Raw genomic sequence first — 18,556 nt, 5'->3', positions numbered from 1 at the left:
CTTTGCATGGACACTCATGCAGGGCTTAGTAGACCTCTTCCTCCGGATGTATTTCATCATCATTGAAGAAGATAAATTGTCAGCACCAATATTGTTGATCAACCGTCCAGCTTGTTTACCGAAATATCGTCAGCCACATATGTTTCGTTTAGCACCTTTAAAAGTGCATTCCGATGTACTTCTGAGTTTAGGAGTAAGCTAATACAGAAATGCGGGCTGGCTGTTTGTGCAGTTGCTCCACAACACTGTATTCACTGTGTTCAGAAACTTCAAAAACTCCTTTGCCTCCTCTTCTTTTATTGGTTCATTTACCAATGGCTCAACTTCTACTGCTTTCCCTTTCCTCTGTTCTTTCTACCAATTCTCTTCCCTGGACGACTCTGCTTGAGCATCATATCTTTTTCCATTGCGCGTGTAAGAACCTATTCCTGATTTCTTTCTGCTTCTTTTCCCAAAATGGTCACATTACACCCGTAATTCCACGGCACCATTTTGTTATCCCTATAAGAGAAATTTGATGGTTTCTGGATTACAATTTTCGGTGTTACCTGAGCCCTAACCTCATTACCTTAGGGCGTGAGATAATAACCACAGGATGATTTATTTTTGGAGCCTTTGTTCCCAACTCTATCGCGCATATGCTCCTCATTTCTGTCGCATCTTCATAAAACCTCATCTCCTTGTTATCCATCATGCTTTGAACCAAAGCCTTGAATCCTTCACATTCTTGGATTTCATGCCCTGTTTTATGGTGAAATTCATAATAATTTCCCATCCCATGCCCTTCCTCAGAATCTGAAATAACCAACCCTCTTTTCGCCATTTCTTTCCAGACCTGTTTCATGGAGTTTTTACTTCAGCAATGTCAGTCTTGACTTCTTCTCCTGTACCTTCGCTAACCATATTCACCCCCTTATCTGCGTGATTAGGTAACGGATTCTTTGCGTTAGGTGAGTCGTCAAGTTTGACAACACCTAAATTGATAAGTCCTTCTACTACCTTCTTGAAGGCAGTACAATTTCTATCGAGTGCCCAGAAATTCCCGCATGATAATCACATTGCGCGTTCGTATCATACCATTTTGGATACGGGGGTTGTAGAGGACTCAAGTAATGAGGAGCAACAACATGTGCATCGAATAAAGTCTGATACAACTCCTTGTATGACATCGGGATTGGCGTGAATTGGGGCTTTTCAGTAGTTTGCCTAGCTCCCGACTCTTGTCTTGATGATCCCTGTTGATTAGCAACCACTTTCTTTGGTTGATTCACGGTAATTGACCTACCATAAGCATTCACATTATTCACTTCATTTTCTCTTTTCCTCGGGGGTGCCCTCCTATTATTTTCTCCTCCATCTATTTTTCCACTTTTAATGGCATGCTCAATCATTTCAACATTCATGATTATATCCGAGAAATTTTTTGAAGCGCTTCCCAACATGTGAGTGATGAACGGGGCTTTCAAAGTATTAATAAAAAGCGTCGTCATCTCTTTTTCCAAAGCGGTGGTTGCACCTGAACCGCCACCTCTCGCCACCTCTGCGCATATTGTCTGAAGCTTTCGTTCAATTTCTTCTCTAAATTTTACAGAGTTATCCTGTCAGGCATCATTTCTGAGACATGATTGTATTGTCTCAGGAAAGCCTGTGCTAATCCCTCAAAGTAGCAATTTTAGCTCGGCTCAGCTGATTGTACCACTTTGACGCCGCTCCCGTAAGACTTTCCTGAAAGCAATGTATTAATAATTGATCATTATTAATATGCCCCGTCATTCTTCTACAAAACATAGTAATATGGGATCCTGGGCAACTAGTCCCATTGTATTTCTCGAATTCCGGCATCTTAAATTTGTAAGGGAGCACCAAGTCCGGAACCAAGCTCAGATCCTTTGCATCTATTCCATAGCTTTCGATGCTTTCTATTGCCCTAAACTTCTCTTCTATCCATTTCCATTTCTCCTCAAATTGTTTTGGAAATTCCTCCTTCGCCTTGTGTTTTTAACCATCTCATCAAGATCTGGGACAGCAATATTATTCGAGCTATCACCGGGATTAAAGCCCGCTCCGGGTTGAAAATTCATTGGGATTAAAGCATCGCCTTGGAACTGCTGGGGCCTAACCGACACAGAGGGTCTCCGCGGATGCAGCTCAGTCTGTACTTGCGCATGCGGAGGCGTGAAACCTGGAGGATAAAGTGGTTCACCATTGTTTTCTTCTTCACTAACAATCACCGGACCTTTACCCTTATCTACTCCCTTCAATAATTGCGTCATCTTAGCCACCAGATCATTTTGGGACTCTTCCATCTTTTGCACCATGTCACGCTGAATCTTTTCTATTTGCCCTTTCATTTGCGCCTGCAACTGGTCTTGCATTTCTTTTGAAGTCGCTCTAGCTTCTCCAACCTTTGGTCCATAATTTTTGCCTTAGCTCGGGTGCCGTAACTTTGTTGGTTTTCCAGGTTAACTGAAATGATTTATTCGATTAGGTTTTTTTAATGGTCATTAATGCATATGATGTGATGAAATGCATGAAAAGAATGCAAAGAAAAAGAGGCACTGATTCTAATTCAACTTCATTAGAAAACTTTACTAGATAAAGAGTTTCTTTACATAAAATAGACTACATATATGGCTTTGCCCTTACACTCAAAGCCTTAACCTTTCTAAGAAGCCAAGCTAATTCTCGGCCCCTGTCCGACTCTGACTCATACTTCAAACTTAATAGATCAGCCTGAACCGCTAGAGTTTGCAGATGATCAGCTACTTCGCGCACTTGAGCCACCGCCTCTCCTATAATATAATCTCTTTCTCTAATCTGCTCTTGAGACTGACGGAATTATCTTTGCCACTGCTCATTATTTTCTTCCAGAAGCTCTATCCGGATTTCACTATTTTGCAATGCATTCTCTAGCCCTCCTATTTGTCCTTTTAATTCTTCAATTTTGTCTAAGCTCGCCCTTAATTCAACCGTAGCATTATGATTACAGTACTGGTGAAGCGATCTTTCTAGTTCAATTATCCGGACCTTCAACTCCGTCTTCTCGTCTTGGCAAACTAGTAGACTCTTTCCCAAGGCGACTTCTCGAGCCCGAGTATCCTGAAATTTCTTTTCCCATTGATTAGCTTTCGTCTTTTCCTCCTGAATTTCTTGTCGCCATTGTTCTGGCGTTTTACCCAAGCCAGCAGCTCTTACCGACCTGCACAACTTCTTGTAATCTGTCTTCAGGCTGTCCAAATCTTCTTCTGCTTTGTTCTTTCTTTTTCTCAATTTATCGGCCTCTAATCTTTGAATGTCCACATCCAGTCCTAACTGCATTTTTTCTTCCTCTAGTTGTTCTATCTTCTTCCCCAATTCTAAACTCCTTTTTTCAAATTCTTGTTTGATGATTTCTATCTCAGAAGGCAAAACTTGTAAGTGTTCCTCTAAAGATCGAGCAGTTTCTGAATTTGACGCCGGGATGTTGTCGTTGATCCTTTGATCACGCCACTGACTATACTTGGGGGTAATTGTCGGACCCACGGCTAAGATCTTCATTCGACGAGTCTGGTTCCAGGCACTAGATATTTCTCGAACCTTCTTCTTGTAATTGTCCTCCCTATAGGAAAATCACAATAGGCCAACCCCTGCACGGCTGGTATGAATTGTCGTGATCTATACTGTCTTGATACGAGTAGAGGAGCATATCCGATAGCTCCCCATATCCCGAGCAGCGGAACCCAGTCAAAATCTCCACATCGGTACAATATCTCATCAGGAATTAACCAAGGAGCCCTCCATTCAATATCTTCATCCTGGAGATTCTGGAGTATCTCTATCCATTTTTCTTCTGAAATATCATCCCGTCTTGGCGTGGCCACCAATTCTCCTAGAGGGGAGTAGCTATCAGAGAATACCCGATAAGAGACCTTTTCGACTTTCCAGAAGTGGCTATGGAACCATGCCAATAAGAGCTGCGCGCATCCAATAAACCTTCCCTCCCCTGCTTTTCGACACGCATTCAAGGATCTAAAAGTTTCAGCAAGTATTGTTGGAACCGGTGTAACCCCTTTACTAAGCCGATCAAACAAATCAGATACAGCCTCGTCTATGTGTCCTAAAGCTTTGGGGAAAACCACTAGTCCATAGATACCTAAAGCGAAGACATCGAACCTTTTCTTTAAGTCAGGATGTACAAGCACCAAATCTCGCAAACTTTTTCAAGGAACACATTTACTGTCGCCCTTCTGTTGGATCCGGGCAGCGACCCACTGCTCGCTCATCCCAGTGATGTTCATTAATTTCTTTAACAACGGAGGGACACAAGCAGCTTTGGAATAAGCCTTGTCGACTTGAATCTTTGGGCACCGAAGCAAGGTCGTATACTCCTCCACAGTAGGCGTCAAATCTACTTTCCCAAAAGTGAAACAACTGTAGGCAGGATTCCAAACCTGAGCAAGGGCTCGGAATAAATACTTGTCCACTTTGACACTAAGCAGATAAGGTAGGTCACCGTAGTTACAATAGAACAGCTACTTGGCCTCGACATCCCATTGATCCCAGACTTCTTTCATTTCTCGAAGGTCATTCTGGATTACACTGATACGGGTAAAATCCCACAATTCTGACACGTACCCTTCGGTAAGACTATCGTCTTTCTCTCGTTGTGTCGTTTCAGCCCATATTCGCACAGCCGCATTATCCTCTACTTTATCAACAAACCCCTTTTCCATGATAAGCTTTCTACCAAGAAACTGAACGTAAATCGACACCTCTTTTAGAATGAAGATGCCATGCAATCACAAACAAAGTAAATTAGCATTAAACACAGAATAAGATTTAAAATAAGCGACAATAAATACAACATTCATTTAGGTAAGCACTAAAATTTGGAGTAGCTCTACCTAGGTCATTTCCTATGGCTCATTACATGTGGTTTGGTTCTAAAGTAGGGTACCTGAACCAGCAGATTCCTCGATCCTCTCCCATTATAGGCTCATACGGACCGAGTTCGATTCAGGGGGATACATTTCCCTATGGCCATGCGGAGATGAAAATCTCACGAAGACATAGGTACGGATATATCCCGAAAGCGATTCACTATCCCATGCGGAGGTGAAAACCTCACGAAGGCGTAGCTTCTCACTCCCACTTAAAAAGGTGTGACCAACGGTCATGCAATGCAATGCGGAAAGATACCAAAATTTAAACAAACAGAGCAATTATAAACCCCAATGATGATGATTATGATAAAGACAGATAAAATGCGATGAAAGGATCGTAATTTTAAACCGAATTTTCAATTTTTGACAAAAGACAAAAAGTAATCACCACGTGGCTTGACCCTCTTATCGGTGTCCCCAGTGGAGTCGCCAAGCTGTTGACACCATTTTTTGATGAAAAACGGGGTCGACTTGGGTTTTGAAAAATGAAACGGGAGTCGCCACCAATCCTTTTTTATGAGGTGTGATTGGATCACCTTGAAAAGTGGTTGTTTTTAATAAACGGTTTGATTTTATTAAAACAACAGGTTTGGTCCACGAAATTCAGAAAAACGGGTTCGGGAGTCGGTTACGCACGAGGAAGGATTAGCATCCTCGATACGCCCAAAATTGGTACCTTAGTTGATTACTTAATGTCTTAATGTCGAAAAGCTGAAAACTTTAAAGAAATTTAAAAAATACGATCCTTGTATTAAAAGTTGAAAATTTTGGAAAAAGTGGCATATTTCACGTTAATCGAGAAAAGACATCATATCCAGTAAGTTAGGATACAACGTCTCGAATTCTCGATACTGGAGTGAATGCTAAAATGTTACCCCTTTTCAAAAAATGTTTTATTATCTCGGGTTTAGAAAATAAATCTTGCCCAGTAAGTTAGGGCATGATCTTTTCTTAACTTCCGAGATCATTTTAAAAAACTTCGAGTTTGAAAAGATTCGTGTATTTAGATTTATTGAGAAAGTCGAAACCCAGTAAGTTAGGGCACTATTTCCTCAAATCCAAACACGAAATGTCATTTTAAAAATTAAATTTTGTTACATCAAGTAAAATAAAACACGAAATCATAGTAAAAGCAAATTACATTTTTATGCATGGCAAGATCATAATGAATATAAAAGTATAGAATGATACGAGCAATAGCAATCAATATAAACGGTCAAACTTACGACATATAAAATAACAAAATATAAAACGAATTCATTCAAAATGAATAATGAAAATGAAATAAATAAAGAGTAAATACAATAAAAAACAAAGAGATATATATGTATATATAGGTATATAGATAGTTTTAAGCTATAAAAATATGTGTATATATGAGTCATAAAATATTTAAAGAACATATATAGAACACGTATTTAAAAATATGAAGAATATGTAAGTGTATATATATATTTATGAAAACAAGATATGTATATAGATATATAGATATGTATATAAATTAAAATATAAAGGTATAAATATCTATTTATAAAAATAAAACACATACATAGATATGTATAATAATATGAAAATACATATGTAGGTATAAGTAAAATATATATGTAAAAAAAGGAAATATAATATATATATAAATATGCACGTTTATATAATATATATATATATATATATGAATAGGTATATAAATATTCGTGAAAGAAAAGTATAAGAGAAACAACAGTAATATTAATACTAACGATAATAGTAATAATAATAACCATAATAATAATAGTAAACTAATAATAATATTTAAAATAATAATAATAATAACATAAAATCGCTAAAATATGGGCTAAATCGAAATAAAACCAAAATATAGGGCGAAATTGAAAGAAAAATAAAATAAAAGGGACTAAATCAAAATAAAAAAGAAACTGGGCGAATTCAAAATGAAAGGGACTAAATTACAAAGCGCGCCAAAAGCGAAGGGATCAAATGAGCAAATAACCCAAACGCCTCAAAACGCAGCGCAGCAGTAGGCCAGATTGAAATAAAGTTAAAATTATAGGGCTAGATTAAAAATAAAAGGAAATAGCGAAAAGGACCGAATTGCAATGCTCTTTAAAACTGGAGGGACTGAGCGCGCAAATAGCCCATCCAGCGAAAACACGCGGATCCTCCCCTCGGGTCGGGTCGGCGCGCGGATCTGGGGGGCAAAACGACGTCGTTTCGGGGCTTAAGAATGCCGGCCAAAACGGCGTCGTTTTACCAGGGTATAAAAGGCCTTCTTTTGAGAAAAAAAAATTCATTTGGGCATTGAAAAGAAAAAAAACAGAAGGAAAGAAAAAAAATATTCTCTCTGGACTAAGTCCAGATTCCGGCCAAGGCCCACCGCGCCGGCGTCGCGCCGGCCACCGTACACGGTGGCCGGAAATTCAAAAAGGTATGTTTTTTTTCTCTTTTTTATATTATGTATATATTTATAATATATATTATTACAAATCAAAAAAAATAGAAAAACGAATAAATAGATAAATAAAGTTGGAAAACTAGGAAAACCTTTTGTGTTAATAGAGTAAAAAACAAATAACAAAGAAAATAAAAAAACAAAGAACAATGCACACGAACAGAAGAAAAAGAATACTAGAATCAACCTCTTTTTGATTTTTTTTGCTTTTCATTCACTTTTCTGTTCCAAAAAATACAAAGATAGTGTTTTTCCTTTTATAGCCTATCAATTTCTATTATTTCTATTACTTTCTGCTATTCTTTACGTGTTTGTGCCGTTTTGCAGGTGATTGACCGAGTTGGTGGCGGTGGGTGGTGGCAGCGGCGTACAGAGGGCAGGTGACCAGTCGACTGACGGCAGAAGACCTAGGGCTAGGGTTTTTATTATTTTTTTTTTTAAGTTGGTGTTGGGCTGGGCAATAGTTGGGTTTATTGTTTAGGTGGGTTTAGATTTTGGGTCTAGGTTTGGGCTGATAGGTAAGGTCTAGGTGGTATTGGGTTAGTGTTGGGTTTGGTTATTGGGTAATGGGCCTCGGTTAAAAAAATTGGGCTTGTACAAGTTTCTTTATTTCTTGTAGTTTTTCTGACTTTGAGATGTTTTTTATTCAGGATTATGTACTAATTCCCTAGATACCAAGTAAGATGAAATCTATGATAAATTCTATTAATTAACATCTGTTTTACGTGATAAATACTTAATTCTTGTTCTCAATTATGTGTGCTTATTTCTTATTTTAATATTTCTGGAATATTAATTCATGTTTAATGTGCTTAATTCAGTGGAGGAAAAGCCTCTGTTTAAGAGTAGATCTAGTATAATTGAGTAAAGTTGCATGCAATCCTAGAAATAAGATGACATAAATCTACCGGATTAGAGTCAAATCTAGTAAGGGAATCCATAAATCGAGTTAATGTGACAATAAGGGTTTTAATTAGAAAGAGATTTCAATTAATCAACCTAGAATTAGTTGCTCTTACTCTCGAAAGAGATATTAGCATAATTTAGGTAATTGGGTCAAGCTTTGGGCATATCCATAAAGCTATCAGCATTGAAGTCCAGCTTTGGGCATTGAGAGATGGATTAAAATTAGTGATGGATTTGAACATTATATGTCCTAAAGTTGAAGTTGATTCGATTGTTGTTATTAGTCTCATCTCTAATACTTTAATATTAACATTTTGCTTCATTGATGATTGTATGATGCTCTTAACTACTATCCCGAATGCTAAAATCAAACACACCTTCAGAGAAGGAAATAAGAGTGTTGATGCTATGGTGAATCAAGGGAGCAATTTTCGATCTAATGCCTACTTATGGATGCTTTTGTTTGTTTGTAATGAGCCCGTGAAGCTATTGTTGTTGTGGCTGTGTTTTGAACTATTATCTAATCTAAGTTCATGTTTTCTAACAAATATATATATATATATCGGGACAAAGTAATCCTTATGTTAAGGCCAACCCTAATCCAACTTTCAGGCTTTAAGATATGTTTTGAGTCATGGATGATTCTCATAGGAGGTCCCCTATATGTCATAAATCATTAACTGCAGAGTCAGTATTGTTCAACAGCAATTCAAAGCACTCTTATGAAGCATTAAGCCGTAGTATAGTGGTACGTATTCATGGTGACCCAAGCTTCGATTCTCTTGTAACCCTGAGCTCAGAGTTAAAAGATTTCACGAAATCCATGGATGCAAAGATAAGGGCGAGGGCAAAAGCTTCAAAAGGTTACCTAGTCAGACAAGAAATACCCTTGTTCTAGGAAGGTTTAAGGAGTTGAGACTGACAGTCCATCAGTCATGTATCGTAGTTGACGCCGGATCGTTTTGGATATAATTATTTCAGAAAATCTTAACAATTGAAGACAATACAATAATCTGCAGTTTAGTGCAGCAATTCATCACTTTTTAAAAACCAAATGCACCAACCAAAAGAAAATTCCACTAGCTCATGCTTATCTGAAACTTTCCACTTTGTTCTTTAACTAACAGGCTCATGTCCTTCTCTGAATAAAACAAGCTTTTCAAAAACTTTTTCAAGTATTTATATTCGAAATCTGTATAGGACACATTCAGTGGAGGTATTATAATGAAAACATGACACACTAAAATGGTCCAAATACAAGAAAAACAAATATATATACTTATACCTGACACATCACATCCAAACACAATTTACATAGCTTATATATTCATATAGAACAGATATCCATAGCCTATCAAAAAGCATTTGTTAACACAGATGGTTTCTTTACAAAAAAAAAAGGCAAAGAAATTGCAGTGACAGTGTTATGGCAGGCAAGATGTCGAAAGATACAACAGAAAACCAGCCGGAATAATAGTATATATTCAACACTTGCATCCCAAGTGATACAGAATAACAAGACGTACTTGTTAACGGTTTCAACATCACAAAGAAACATTGTTGCATTGACTGTTAAAGAAGAAATCACCAGATTTATCATTGAACTTATTGATAAAAAGTTCCAGATTCAGAGTAAGTACTCGTACATAAGACCAACAAATTGAGGAAGAACTGAATTTAACAATTACATCCACGTACCATTGATGGGAGCTTTAGAACATAAACATTGTAGTAGACTATTCACAATATTATTACTACTATCGTGCTTCTTTCTCGAAGCCCTTTTATCAAACACAAGAGGAAGCTAATTTTGCCTGTAAGCTATATAATTAGCTAAAGCAATTAAGGGGGTAGATTTCTCAGGATCAAACCCTTGAAGCAACTCTAATGCATCACTCTTCAACTTCTCTGCAAACTCCTTTGATTTGTTTATCCCCATCGATTTAGGATAAGTCACTTTATCAGCCACCAAATCTTTCCCTGCAGTCTTCCCTAATTCTTTAGATGACTTTGTTACATCAAGAATATCATCCACAACTTGAAATAAAAGCCCAATATTCCTTGCAAATTTCCTCAACTTTTCCACATCTTCATCATGTCCACCTCCAAGAATAGCCCCTAAAACCGCAGCTGCTTCAAGCAATGGAGCAGTTTTATGAACATGAATGAATTCTAAATGATCCAACCCCACATTGGTTAGACCCTCACTGGTTATATCCACAACTTGACCAGCCGCCAACCCTTCAGCCCCAATAGATTTAGCTAATTCCCCAATTGCTCTTACAATCCTATCAGGTGTGACACCAACTGTGGATACAGCTATATGTTCAAACGAAAAGGCTAAAAGAGCATCCCCTGCTAACACAGCTATATCTTCACCATAAACTTTGTGGTTAGTTGGTTTCCCTCTACGAAGATCATCGTTGTCCATGCAAGGAAGATCATCGTGGACTAAAGACATGGTGTGGATCATTTCAAGAGCACAAGCTGCTGGCATAACCATGGATTCTTTGCCACCAACAAGGTCACAAGCAGCCAAACAAAGAACTGGGCGGACCCTTTTGCCACCGGCTAAAAGGGAGTAACGCATTGCTTCATGAATTTTAACAGGGTCACGGAGTGGAACAGCCGAGTCCAGGGCTTGGTTAACTGCATTAACCTTGTCTACCATGAATGATTTGAAATCAAAACTTGGTAATTGAGGGTCTTGGTCTTCTTTCATGACCGCGTCTTCTTTGGTAAGGACTGAGGATATCGAAGGAAGAGATGTAAAGCTACGTGTTTTGGGAGTTGAAGATGAGATATATATATATATATATATGCATATACATACGTCTTTTGTACTTTATAATTTTTAAAAATATATATATGCATATATACGTTCTTATAACGTATACGTATATTTTATAATTCCTAAATATATATTTTTTTATGTTTTATCGTTTTAAAATATGTACATACATACATATATTTTTATTTAATATTGACATATATTTTAGGATATACATATATACACATTTTTTTTATTTTATAAAAATTGTCCACATAAATATACATATGTCTTTTCACATCCTTTAATTTTATTCATCTTCTTTATTGTTATTATTATTTATTTGCTTATTTACGTGTCTATTATCATTTCAAAAGGATATTTTAATTCTATTCGTTTATTTACTTCTTGTTATGTGATTGATTCGTCTCTTATATTTATTTATTTTATTTTGTTGATTATTTATATTGTTTATGCTTAACTTGTCGTATTCATTATCGTTTTGTTATGCATATTAACACCATACATCAAAAAAGGAATTTTTCTAAATAAGGCAATATTTTACGTTTGGAAAATCGAGAAAACGTGCCCTAACGTGCTGGGTTTCGATATCTCGTTTGACCAAAATAGCCAAATACCCATTTTAAACTTTCAAAATAAGACCATATTTCGCGTTTGGAAATTTGAGAAAACGTGCCCTAACGTGTTGGGTTTCGATTACTCGTTTGGCCAAATAGTCGAATATCCTTTTGAAATTTTAAAATGAGGCAATGTTTTGCGTTTGGAAATTCGAGAGAATGTGCCCTAACGTGCTGGGTTTCGATTTCTCGTTCGACTAAATAGCCAAATATCCTCTTAAATTTTAATCCATGTCGTTCGCGTTGTTTTAAGGATCATACTCTAAATCTCTTTAAAGTTTTCAATCTTCGACACTAAGACATTAACTAATTAACTAGGTACCAATTTTTGGGCGTTACGAGGGTGCTAATCCTTCCTCGTGCGTAACCGACTCCCGAACCCATTTTTCTGAATTTCGTAGACCAAAATCGTTGTTTTAATAAAAATTAAATCGTTTATTAAAAACAACCACTTTTCGAGGTGACCCGATCACACCTCAAAAAAAAAAGATTGGTGGCGACTCATTTTCGTTTTATTTTCAAAATCCAAGTCGACCCCGTTTTCTCAAAAAAATGGTGTCAACAAGTTATTGACCCATTTATCCATCTTCCTCTTTAAATTTTCAAACTAAATCCTTAATTTGAAGAATACCCAAACGAAAGGTTAAGTTTTACCAATTTAAAGGATGGACAGAAATATTTGGAACATTGGCCTAAACTCTTGGGTGGATGTAAAATTTAATGATTAAAAACTAACAAGGACTAATGATATCTCCACGTTCACTAGAATTGCATCAATTTCAATTTATTTATGATAATTTTACGCTATTTAATTTCTTAATTATTTTATTTTCTTGCATTAGTTTAAAGAGTTGGAAAACCATAAGCCTAAAATTTAAGGGTAAACTATATCAATCGTGGCTCGATTATGTTTGTTTTCTTGTTTTGGTCATCTAATTTTAAAATTTTTTAATTTAGGTATTAATATTTGGATTCACTTTTTTTTTGATTACTTGTCGTTAAATTGATAATAGAAATAATGATGTGGCCTTTTTTTATTTAGTATAATAACATATTTAGTGCTTAATATTTATATATTCTATTAATTTGACTCTAATTTTAAATAATTTAATAAATTTAAGCCTTTAAATTTACAAGTTTTATCAAATAATTTATCCTCTAGTTCTTTTAAAAAATTGAAAAAAGAAAAGGAAAAATAATTTAATTTTTTCAAGTTTTAAACAACACCCAAGAGTAGAATATTAAAATAAATACTACATTTTAATATATATGATGATGATAGTTGCAGAATATGCATGTTTTCCTTTATGAAAATCTGCAGATAAAAGATGCTTCAATTTCAATCCTTTTGAACGACCATTAATTTTTTATTTCACATTTTCTCATCATTTAAATGACATCTACCACTTAATTAAAGAAAGCAAAAATGAAGCTAAGAGTCTGAAATTTCTTGTGGATGATGGCTGTTGACACAATTTTTTTGAGAAAACGGGGTCGACTTGGATTTTGAAAATAAAACGAAAATGGGAGTCGCCACTAATCTTTGTTTTTTTGAGGTGTGATCGGGTCACCTCGAAAAGTGGTTGTTTTTAATAAACGATTTAATTTTTTATTAAAACAACGATTTTGGTCTACGAAATTCAAAAAAATGGGTTCGGGAGTCGGTTACGCACGAGGAAGGATTAGCACCCTCGTAACGCCCAAAAATTGGTACCTAGTTGATTAGTTAATGTCTTAGTGTCGAAGATTGAAAACTTTAAAGAGATTTAGAGTATGATCCTTAAAAAACTCGAACGACATGGATTAAAATTTAAGAGGATATTTGGCTATTTAGTCGAACGAGAAATCGAAACCTATCACGTTAGGGCACATTCTCTCGAATTTCCAAACGCAAAACATTGCCTCGTTTTAAAATTTCAAAAGGATATTCGACTATTTTGCCAAACGAGTACTCGAAACCCAACACGTTAGGGCACGTTTTCTCGAATTTCCAAACGCGAAATATGGTCTTATTTGAAAGTTTAAAATGGGTATTTGGCTATTTTGGTCAAACGAGAAATCGAAACCCAGCACGTTAGGGCACGTTTTCTCGATTTTCCAAACGCAAAATATTGCCTTATTTAGAAAAATTCCTTTTTGATGTATGGTGTTAATATGCATAACAAAACGATAATGAATACGACAAGTTAAGTATAAACAATATAAATAATCAACAAAAATGAAATAAATAAACATAAGAGACGAATCAATCACATAACAACAAGTAAATAAACGAATAGAATTAAAATATCCTTTTGAAATGATAATAAACACGTAAATAAGTAAATAAATAATAACAATAAAGAAGATGAATAAAATTAAAAGATGTGAAAAGACATATGTATATTTATGTGGACAATTTTTATAAATTGCAGTGACAGTGTTATGGCAGGCAAGATGTCGAAAGATACAACAGAAAACCAGCCGGAATAACACTATATATTCAACACTTGCATCCCAAGTGATACAGAATAACAAGACGTACTTGTTAACGGTTTCAACATCACAAAGAAACATTGTTGCGTTGACTGCTAAAGAAGAAATCACCAGATTTATCATTGTACTTATTGATAAAAAGTTCCAGATTCAGAGTAAGAACTCGTACATAAGACCAACAAATTGAGGAAGAACTGAATTTAACAATTACATCCACGTACCATTGATGGGAGCTTTAGAACATAAACATTGTAGTAGACTATTCACAATATTATTACTACTATCGTGCTTCTTTCTCGAAGCCCTTTTTATCAAACACAAGAGGAAGCTAATTTTGCCTGTAAGCTATATAATTAGCTAAAGCAATTAAGGGGGCAGATTTCTCAGGATCAAACCCTTGAAGCAACTCTAATGCATCACTCTTCAACTTCTCTGCAAACTCCTTTGATTTGTTTATCCCCATCAATTTAGGATAAGTCACTTTATCAGCCACCAAATCTTTCCCTGCAGTCTTCCCTAATTCTTTAGATGACTTTGTTACATCAAGAATATCATCCACAACTTGAAATAAAAGCCCAATATTCCTTGCAAATTTCCTCAACTTTTCCACATCTTCATCACGTCCACCACCAAGAATAGCCCCTAAAACCGCAGCTGCTTCAAGCAAAGCAGCAGTTTTATGAACATGAATGAATTCTAAATGATCCAACCCCACATTGGTTAGACCCTCACTGCTTATATCCACAACTTGACCAGCCGCCAACCCTTCAGCCCCAATAGATTTAGCTAATTCCCCAATTGCTCTTACAATCCTATCAGGTGTGACACCAACTGTGGATACAGCTATATGTTCAAACGAAAAGGCTAAAAGAGCATCCCCTGCTAACACAGCTATATCTTCACCATAAACTTTGTGGTTGGTTGGTTTCCCTCTACGAAGATCATCGTTGTCCATGCAAGGAAGATCATCGTGGACTAAAGACATGGTGTGGATCATTTCAAGAGCACAAGCTGCTGGCATAACCATGGATTCTTTGCCACCAACAAGGTCACAGGCAGCCAAACAAATAACTGGGCGGACCCTTTTGCCACCGGCTAAAAGGGAGTAACGCATTGCTTCATGGATTTTAACAGGGTCACGGAGTGGAACAGCCGAGTCCAGGGCTTGGTTAACTGCATTACCCTTGTGTATCATGAATGATTTGAAATCAAAACTTGGTAATTGAGGGTCTTGGTCTTCTTCCATGACCGCGTCTTCTTTGGTAAGGACTGAGGATATCGAAGGAAGAGATGTAAAGCTACGTCTTTTGGGAGTTGAAGATGAGATATTCTTGAGGGGATTGAAGGGAAAGGATCTGGGTAAAGGAAAAGACTTGGAATTGTTTCTGGAAGCTTGGTTGAAAATGGAGTATGATTGAACCAAAGAGCCCAGATTCACTGAAGCCATTCTTTCTTTCTTCTTTTTTTTTTTTTTCTTTTTCTCTTTGAGCGTCTGAAAGATTGGGTTTTTCTTGTTAAGAAAGGGGATTTTGAATGAAAACGGAAAGCAGCTTACAGGATTCAGCTAAAAGTGACAAAATTCTAATGCAAATTCCACTTTCCAAAAACAAAAAAACTGGGTATGGAAAGTCATACAATGGAGAGTTGACGGAAAGTGTAGGTATTACAAAAATGATTGCTCAAGTGGCGGAGTTGGGGGAAAGAAAACGAAAGAGAAGGTAAAAAGAAAACGAATGGATGCGCATTAGTTTTAATAACAGCCAAAGAGCAGCCAACACGACAAAAGAATTTGGGTGCTTCGTATGTATATATAGAAATAGCATTATATAAAATAGAAAACATGGATCACGTGTGAGGAGTAGGGACGGGTTTGAGTTTTCCTACATCAGTAATTAAACATGTAGACCTCAACTACTGTACCTTCATGTTTCATGCACTGCTGTCCATTTTTGTTTTATTTATTTATTTTTTTGAGTGTAAATTCATTCGTAATAATAAAGTAAAATCAAATTAAAGCTAATAAATTGAGATTAATTAGACAAAAATTCACATATATGATAGGACTCAGAGACTTATGGATATAATAGTGCATGGTAGGTCTCGAACTTAAATATTTGAGTAACAAGTACAATATAATTAGAAATATAAGTTCAAGTAATCACAAGTATTAAATTATTATAAAATAACCATCAAATTATTAGATTAAGAAATGATACAATCTAAACTAAAGTCAATAAATTGGACAAACTCCCATGCATGATAAGACTCAAAAATTCAAAGCTTATAAAAAAAAATACATTTAAATATATATTATCAGATGATTTAAAAGTTAAAAAGTATGAATGGTAGTTTTAAAAAGTAATTTGATAATATGAAAACATAGGTGGAAGTCTTATTTGATAAGTCAAAATTCAGTATGTAAAGGGTAAATACCATTTGTTTCTTAGTAAGCTGAGATTTATGACAATTTTCTCATTGACTTTCTTCTATTATTATTAAAAACTTAACATTTTTATTGATTATATTACCTTAATTTTTAATTAATTATTATTATAAGTCACCTAATTATTTATTTGTTTAAGAAATTTAACATTGTGCATAATTAAAATCATATAGTAAAATATGGTTTCATGTAACCATCCATTCCATTAATCAAATAACATATCCACTTATATATTAAGTAATCTAAATAATTAAACTTTCATTATTTATTTAAAGTGTTTTTGAAGTCATAATTAATACGAAACAAAAGGAATCAATGATGATTAAAGTATAATCGTTCTGTGTACCAACACTACTAAAATCATCCTCAACTAGACGATAAACCTCATTTGGGACACCAAATGCTTCAATTGGCGCCAGCACATTGACAATTTTGTTACCCTCACGATAAACATACACAACTTCGATCTCCCAATCTAATTGTAGGAGTCTCTACCCCTCACTAAAGCATTAACAACATGATCATCATTTTGTGCTTTAATCAGGGAATTTGTTCTCTAAAATCACCTTCCTTGCTCTCATGTGGCAAGCCTGCTGCCCTCTCTCCAAAGCTCCGTTTCCATAATTTAAACTGCTTTTTAACCTAAAACCAAATTTACTTTCTTTTTTTTCTTTGGAGCAAATCACCTTTCTAACCATTATTTATAATCTAATGTATTTTATGTAATATTTATATTGAGGTATACAATTATTTTTTATTGAAATTTATTTCAAATATATCATATATATATAAATTTGTAAGGATTATATAATATTTAAAATATAAATTATATATTTAAATTAAATTTTACAAATAATTATTATTAATTATTTATAAATATTTAAAATTTATATTTTATATATCAAAATATTAATAATGACAGTTTGGGTTTCTTAGTTCCTGAGTCTGGAGGAAAATAGTGGGCTCCGATAAACTCAAGATTATGGAGGGAAGAACCAGCAAGATTTCTTTTGTTTCAAAGATCTCTGAAAAGATTTCTCCGGAGAAATATTTTTAAAAATAAACTAGAATTGTTCACAGTTTAAGGGTCTGTTTGATTGCAAGTAAAATATTTTCCGTAAAATGATTTCTGGAAAATATTTTACTTTTCTGTAAAATGATTTACTGGAAAATATTTTCTGGTGTTTGATTGAATCTGTGTAAAATATTTTTCGCTATTTGGCAGATTTTCTGAAAATATTTTCCGGAAAAGTTGTTTTTGCATATATTAATAAGTATTAATAAATTTTTATATTTTAAATTTTTTTACATATATTGCAATGATTTATTTATAATAATACTCAATTATTATGCTACAATATTAATCGTTATAAATTGAAAAAAACTAATATCAAATAAATTATTTGTAATTGTGTTAAAAAAACAAGTATTGAATAATTAAAAAAAAATAAGTTACTGGAAAATCGATAAACAGAATCAATTTTCTACCGGAAATAAAGGAAGGAATGAAGGAGGCGATAGAGAGGAGAGCAATGAAAATGTCTTACGGAAATTGAAAGGGTAAGATATTTTTCTTAAAATGTAACTCATTTTCCCTTGTTTTGGAGTTCATTTTCCAATTGAAAATGATTTTCCGAAAAATCAATTACGTCAATCAAACAGACCCTAAAGTTTAAACTAAAGCACTCCTTTTTTTTTTTTTTTCATTTTAGTTTTTAGGATGCAGTTTCTGTTTTAGGTTCCCAGTTCCAAACCATGAATGACAAGTGTCGGAGCAGTGACTTTTAATTTTTTCGGGTATCCTGTATTGTTCTTTCCTTTTGGTTTTCTTATTTTTTAAAGCATGGGTTAATTTACTTTAAATATATATACTAATAATTAATTAAAATAAAATATTTTTGTTTTCTTACCAAAATATGAATTTAGATATTTGTTATTTTAGTCACTAAATTATAA

General features: G+C 34.8%; 2 protein-coding genes and 1 pseudogene across 2 annotated transcripts; 1 reads left to right on the top strand and 2 right to left on the bottom strand.

Annotated features, from left to right (window-relative positions):
• Positions 1 to 9,938, top strand: part of LOC121222027 (probable WRKY transcription factor 31) — a 12,505-nt pseudogene extending 2,567 nt beyond the window's left edge.
• LOC121222400 (geranylgeranyl pyrophosphate synthase, chloroplastic) lies at positions 9,847 to 11,054 on the bottom strand. Its single transcript, XM_041103130.1, has one exon. The coding sequence runs from the start codon at positions 10,994 to 10,996 to the stop codon at positions 10,079 to 10,081; it is 918 nt and encodes a 305-aa protein (XP_040959064.1). The 5' UTR covers positions 10,997 to 11,054; the 3' UTR covers positions 9,847 to 10,078.
• Positions 11,055 to 14,253: 3,199 nt separating this feature from the next.
• Positions 14,254 to 15,935, bottom strand: LOC107914300 (geranylgeranyl pyrophosphate synthase, chloroplastic). Its single transcript, XM_016843174.2, has one exon. It carries the CDS (start codon positions 15,602 to 15,604, stop codon positions 14,486 to 14,488), a length of 1,119 nt encoding a protein of 372 aa, XP_016698663.2. The 5' UTR covers positions 15,605 to 15,935; the 3' UTR covers positions 14,254 to 14,485.
• Positions 15,936 to 18,556: the final 2,621 nt, after the last annotated feature.

The sequence above is a fragment of the Gossypium hirsutum genome, chromosome D10 (assembly GCF_007990345.1).
Source record: "Gossypium hirsutum isolate 1008001.06 chromosome D10, Gossypium_hirsutum_v2.1, whole genome shotgun sequence".
Taxonomy (NCBI): domain Eukaryota; kingdom Viridiplantae; phylum Streptophyta; class Magnoliopsida; order Malvales; family Malvaceae; genus Gossypium; species Gossypium hirsutum.
The sequence above is the reverse complement of the archived record's forward strand: the minus strand, read 5'-3'. Positions and strand labels throughout refer to the sequence as shown.